At 41.5% G+C, this 6,000-nt stretch overlaps 2 protein-coding genes across 2 annotated transcripts in view; both read left to right on the top strand.

The window, feature by feature from the left end:
- The window catches only part of rbm8a (RNA binding motif protein 8A), a 5,306-nt gene extending 66 nt beyond the window's left edge, over window positions 1-5,240 (top strand). Inside the window, 7 exon segments of the mRNA XM_030159032.1 lie at window positions 1-69; window positions 692-751; window positions 837-914; window positions 1,323-1,481; window positions 3,415-3,444; window positions 3,447-3,549; window positions 4,822-5,240. The exon segment at window positions 1-69 is cut by the window's left edge and continues 66 nt beyond it. Coding sequence (XP_030014892.1) covers window positions 3-69; window positions 692-751; window positions 837-914; window positions 1,323-1,481; window positions 3,415-3,444; window positions 3,447-3,549; window positions 4,822-4,870 — 546 coding nt within the window. The 5' untranslated portion in view covers window positions 1-2 and the 3' untranslated portion in view covers window positions 4,871-5,240.
- A 360-nt stretch (window positions 5,241-5,600) lies between these two features.
- Window positions 5,601-6,000, top strand: part of otud7b (OTU deubiquitinase 7B) — a 63,667-nt gene continuing 63,267 nt past the window's right edge. Inside the window, exon 1 of the mRNA XM_030158669.1 lies at window positions 5,601-5,794. The gene's annotated coding sequence lies outside the window, so the exon portion shown is untranslated. The remainder of the gene's footprint in view (window positions 5,795-6,000) is intronic.

The raw sequence follows: 6,000 nt of genomic DNA, 5'->3' as shown, positions 1-6,000 counted from the left end.
TCATGGCGGACGTACTGGACCTTCATGAAGCGGGAGGAGAGGACTTTCCTATGGATGAGGATGGTGATGGTAATAGTCATGTTTGAAGGCTTAGTCAGAGATGCTCTAGAGCCTGGCGTCTGCGGACAATGACAGTAACGGTCTGTAGCACTGAGCCGGCTGCTAAAAGTCCAATAATGACAGCCTGCGTAGAATCCGGCCTGCTATGCTAACGAGCTAAAGTGACGCTAACAACACTGTTAGCTCATACACTTTGGGCCAGAATGGGCTCCTATATCAGCTGGCTTTAACACGTTGGGCTCACTTTCCAGGTGATATTTTACAATTGTAACATGACATTTTACTAAAGGCTGATGTCTAGTCATACCCTAAATGTTCAGGATTATTATCATTAACTCGTAGCACACACCGTTAAACTTTGCGCTTAGCTATTGCTAACGCCCTGTGTGAATGCTAATGCGGCTAACAGCAGAATGTACAACTCGTGTCCCATCACTTCATCTACGCATCCATACAGTGTAGGCACACAGAGCAATAACGTGAAGAAGGTCCGCTAGGCCCGTTGAAAACCCGTTTAATTAGTCACGCAATAAGAGTATGGATGAAGTAGCTGAATGTGCTAGCAGCTATTAACGCTGGACAACGTTTAGCTACAGTAATAACTTTGAATTATTCAACTTCCCTCCACCAGAAAGCATCCATAAGTTGAAAGAGAAGGCTAAGAAGAGAAAAGGACGTGGCTTTGGTTCAGGTGAGCTCTAGGACTGGTGTAATACTGATTTGTACAGTACAGCACTGAAACAACCATTGTTTGATATTTGTTTTGCTGGTTTCAGAGGAAGGAGCCAGGTCCAGAATCAAAGAGGATTATGATACTGTGGAGCAAGACGGAGATGAACCAGGTCCTCAGAGGTGTAAGTGCTGCTCCATGTTAATCCAAGAAATGATAGGGAGAGGTACATTGTGCAGATTGGCAGTCCTTGGATACTCCCACTTTTTTTAGATAATGTTTTAATATTTATTTAATCCAGGATTGGCCAAAATAGCTATCATTAATAGACCATGAGTGTTTTAACTGATGTAAATAAACTAAAGAAAAAAAGAACAACATATTGAACTCCAGGAGGTGCCACCAGAAGCATAAAGAAAACTGTTATTTGTATAATATGTTTCCTGTCTTTGCCAGACACAACCACATTCAGATTAATTCTTCTTTTGCATGGGAAGGAGAACTGAGGAGCTCCCCAGTCCCAGCAGCTTATTTGTTCATATTGTCATGCTATGTGCCGTCTGATGCCGTTCTGTGTCCTCCTTCATTGCAGCTGTGGAGGGCTGGATCCTGTTTGTGACTGGTGTGCATGAAGAAGCCACTGAGGAGGATATTCACGATAAGTTCTCAGAGTTCGGAGAAATCAAGAATTTGCATCTTAATCTTGACCGCAGAACAGGCTACCTCAAGGTGGGAAAACTATCATTTGCAGGTTTAAAAACACTGCTGTTATGGGTCATACATGTTTTTTATTACCCTTTAAAAGTGCTCTTTGGAAGAGTCATACGTGTGTGTGTGTGTGTGTGTGTGTGTACATGTGAGGTTTGTGTTTGTTTTGTGATACTAACGAGTATTTTGGTAGAGGTGTTTGTTCATCTCCTCTACATCTGAAGTAGTGTGAGTAGATACTGTTAGTGCCCAGAAATGCAGTCATTGGGTGTTGAGACGGTCAGTTCCCTCCATAACACTAGATGTTTACGTTCTGAAACTGCTAATTAAAAAGATTTGACATTCCTGTGATTATTCATGTGCATTATGGGAAGTGAAAACACTTTTTTCCTAATAAATCTTAATGTAGCAAACATTTATCTCATATGACTGAATCAGTTGTTTTCTCATATATGAACATAAAGCACAGAACCACAGCTGGTACTTGAAACAGGTTAAAGTGGAATAACGATGAGACCGCAGTATTCCTCGGCCCAATCCATGAAACGTGTCACAGGTATTTGGACCTGCAGGATTTTTATTGTGTAGTGGGGTTTAAATGTGTCCCAGCACAGTGGACCAATCACGTGTGTATTCAATGAGGTTCCTGTAATAAAGGCTCAGTGCTTATTGATGTCTGTCCAGTTTGTTCAATTTACAAATGGAACATAAGCCAAATCACTGTTTTAACTGGAGAACAGAGTCATGGTTTTGTTTACCTTGGTGTATTCATGCATGTCCTAGGCTATGTTTCCCTTCTCTGATGGGGCCTCATTTAACCCTAAACCTGTTAAGGAACTCCACCTCACTACCACAATTTTTTTTGACTCGCTTTGAGTAAGGTTAATAGAAAAGTGCTAGATAAATGTAATCCATTATTATTATTATTACTGTTATTATTGTTGTTTTTGATTGAGGTTTTTAGTTGTTTTTTTTTGGGGGGGGGGGTTGCTTCAGGTTTGCTTGTCATATCATGGAACAGACTCCAACCTCATGTAAATGGGTTGAAAAGCTGTTGAAAATGTCACAGAGAACCTTAATGGTGTTATTATATGATTGTTTTAGTTAACTGCAGTCTTTGGTTTCCATCTCTGTTTTCTGCAAGTTACTATTGCATCTCCATAATTTATGCCTTTTTTTTTATTGGGGGGGGGGGGGGTTACACCAGGAATTCCATTTGTCCATCTGAGATTTTTGTCCATCCCATTTCTCAGACACTATTCACGTGAATCTTTTCAAATTTCACACGTGTGTTCTTTATATGTGCCTTTTCCCAATGTTTGCTTTTTTTTTTTTTTTTTTTTTTTTTTTTTTTTCCCCACAAATAGTTTTTGAAAAGATCGAAAGTTACTCTCAAAATGAATCCCTGAGTAGGTGGGGTATCAGTGAGTAGGAGGGGCAAAGTGTTGTGTGACCGGGCTGGGGTATTGTTAAACTCTGCTGCCTTTTCCACCTGTTGATCCCTCAGTTTGTTTACTTTTTTCATCCCCAGTTGCTGGCTGCTTCTGAAAAAATCAGCTAAAAATTGAAACTGGAAAAGGACATAGCCCCCATTTTTCCTGTCAAGTAATAGGTGTCACCAGTTTTGTCATTGGCTCAATAACGTGTTCACCTGTGCACCATTTTTTCAAAGCAGAATGTCTCAAACTCCTATTTTCACTGTGAACCACTCGGTGGCAGCAGTGCACTAATTATTGAATAAACCCCTGCAGTCAGGTGAAACATTCAAACTGTGTTTTCAACTCAGGCTGTTGTGGAAATCTGCTGTACATCACAATATTATCGTACTAATGTCATTGTGTTCATCCGTTTAATTGGTTACTAGTAAAGAGAAGTATTGTAAATACTAAATACTCTGTAAATGAGTGAGTGTACTGGGGGAACCACAGTGAGGGGTTGGTCATTGATGCCATATCTGTCCTGGTACCTGTACACAGGGGTATGCATGGTGGAGTATGAGACGTACAAGACGCCCAGGCCGCCATGGAGGGGCTGAACGGCCAGGACCTGATGGGACAGCCAATCAGTGTGGACTGGGGGTTTGTCCGAGGGCCCCCCAAGAACAAGAGGAGGTGAGGCTCTGTTTATGTGCACTAGGGTACAGTAGAGTATAGTAGGGTACACTAGGGTACAGTAGGGTACACTAGAGTACTGTTGGGTACACAAGAGTACACTAGGGCACGGTAGGGTACAGTAGATTTACACTAGGGTACAGTAGAGTACACTAGGGTACACAAGAGTACACTAGGTTACAGTAGGGTACAGTAGAGTACACTAGGGCACAGAGTAGGGTACAGTAGAGTACACTAGAGTACAGTAGGGTACAGTAGTGTACACTTGGTTACAGTAGGGTACAGTAGTGTACACTTGGTTACACTAGGGTACACAAGAGTACAGTAGGGTACACTAGGGTACAGTAGAGTACACTAGAGTACAGAAGGGTACAGTAGAGTACACTAGGGCACAGTAGGGTACACTAGAGTATGGAAGGGTACAGTAGAGTACACTAGGGTACAGTAGAGTACAGAAGGGTACAGTAGAGTACACTAGGTTACAGTAGGGTACAGAAGGGTACAGTGGACAGAAACCACTTCCAAACAAGTGACAGAACAGCTTTTCAGGTTTTGATCTTCATTCTTTAAAGTGTCTTAAAGTGGTTTTGTAGAACCAGGCAGTGTGTTAACGTTCTCATTTTAGTCAAGTTTCCAGGTATCGAATTAACTTTAAAGGCAACATAATGAGTTGAAAACTGATTTGTATTTTGCAGCTAAATTAATGTTCATGATCTTCAGCGGACTGTGTTTCCTCCTAAATTTGAATTGGAGTTTAGAATAGTGTACCGATATATGAGGTTGTTTTGCACACAAACAGCTGCTAGAAATGTCTTGGACTGGACTACTTTGATCCTTGGAGTACATTCCAGAGCCTGTGCTTAGTTACATTTACTACCACTGAGTATCAATAACCTGCATGTTAACCAGTCGTCTTTTTTTTTATAAAAGTAAATGTGTGTTGGAGTGTAAAATGTGTATGATAAAAATACCTTTTTTTTGTTTGTTTTTTATCATCTGGAGTGTTTGTTCTTAGGATGTGACTAACCATTGTTGATATAAAGTGTTTTAAGGGTAAGTATTTTGTAGTTATTGGTTTTTAATTGATCTGAATCCTGTTGTATAATAAAGGTCTACACAAACAAGGACCCATAGTCTAAAAGGTAAATGTCAAAAGGAGGCAAAGTCTCATTCAGAGACTGAACAGATGCCATCGTGGAACACTGTGTGAACTGGTTAAAAATGATCAAGTCGTGTGTTATTTTATTGTACCATCTATTTTCTTCTTTTCAGGACTGGCGGTCGGAGACGCAGCAGAAGTCCAGACAGAAGACGGCGTTGAATGAGTGGTGCTCCACTTCGACAGGCAGTTTGTGATCCACTCAGAAGTGTTTTAGTTTTTTTGTACATTATTTTGGAGCACCCTGCAGGGTCTGGGAGTTACGGTGAAGATCTGCAGGAGGATAAATACAACATCAAGAGGCAGCGTTTGCAGTTTTTGGTGAACTTGTAATGCTGCTTTACACATAAAACTACTTCAGCCCATTCTGTCCTGTGAGTGACATGTGACTTCTTCATTCATCCAGCTTGTAGGTAGTACATGTATGACTGTTGTTGTTTGACATTTAGTTTTGCCTATTGTTATGCATTTTATTGTACTGAAGTGGTTTGTTTTCTATTTCTTGGGAAAGATTAAACTTTTTAAAGGTAAATGTGTGTCCCCTTGTGTTTTATTTAGCACGGCTAATGACGTTGGGTTGACATCATCTCAGATGACCTCACCCAGGCTCTAGAACCGCCCAGATATTTGGTCAAACCCAAAGCACCTGTCAGTCCAGTCGGAGTTCTGCACCAATAGGCTCCTTCGGTACAACTCCGAGCCCCTCATGTTCGTGTAGCCAATTGGCAAACGAATATTCTGAACTCTGTGGCTCTCATTTGGTGCTTACTCAATTGGGGAACATCAGTCAAAATACCCAAGGATAACCATTGGTGCATGTAGACGTCAATGGGAGTCGTTCTTCGCCCTGATTGGCCCTCCGTCCGCGGGGGCGGGCTCTGGTCCCTCGCTTGACGTTGTTGTTGTAAGTGGTGGAGAAATTACTTTGTCGGTGGTGGTCCGGTGTAGGATTTTACGTTTGCTTCCACCTTTGAAGATGTTTAAAAGTTAGGAATTGTTGGCGTTGGAAACCTAACTGATATCCGCAAGTCGCTACGCAGTGTAAAAGTTAATGGGACGATGAAAACATCTGCGACGCCGTTCACGGTAAGAAGTAAAGGGATACTTCAACTACTAGCATTGTCAGTGGCTAACGCTAGCTGCTGATTAGCCAGGCTAAAAGTAGCCACTTGCTAGCCAAACGTTATGGTTGTGTCTTTTTGCCGAAACAAATTACGCATTCTCTGTTGTAAGTTGTCTCTCATATATTTAGCTGTTTCCCCAGCAGCAGTGGATTTGTGTAGTAGGTGAAA

This window comes from Sphaeramia orbicularis, chromosome 16 (assembly GCF_902148855.1).
Source record: "Sphaeramia orbicularis chromosome 16, fSphaOr1.1, whole genome shotgun sequence".
NCBI lineage: Eukaryota > Metazoa > Chordata > Actinopteri > Kurtiformes > Apogonidae > Sphaeramia > Sphaeramia orbicularis.
This window is presented reverse-complemented; position numbering and strand designations above follow the sequence as displayed.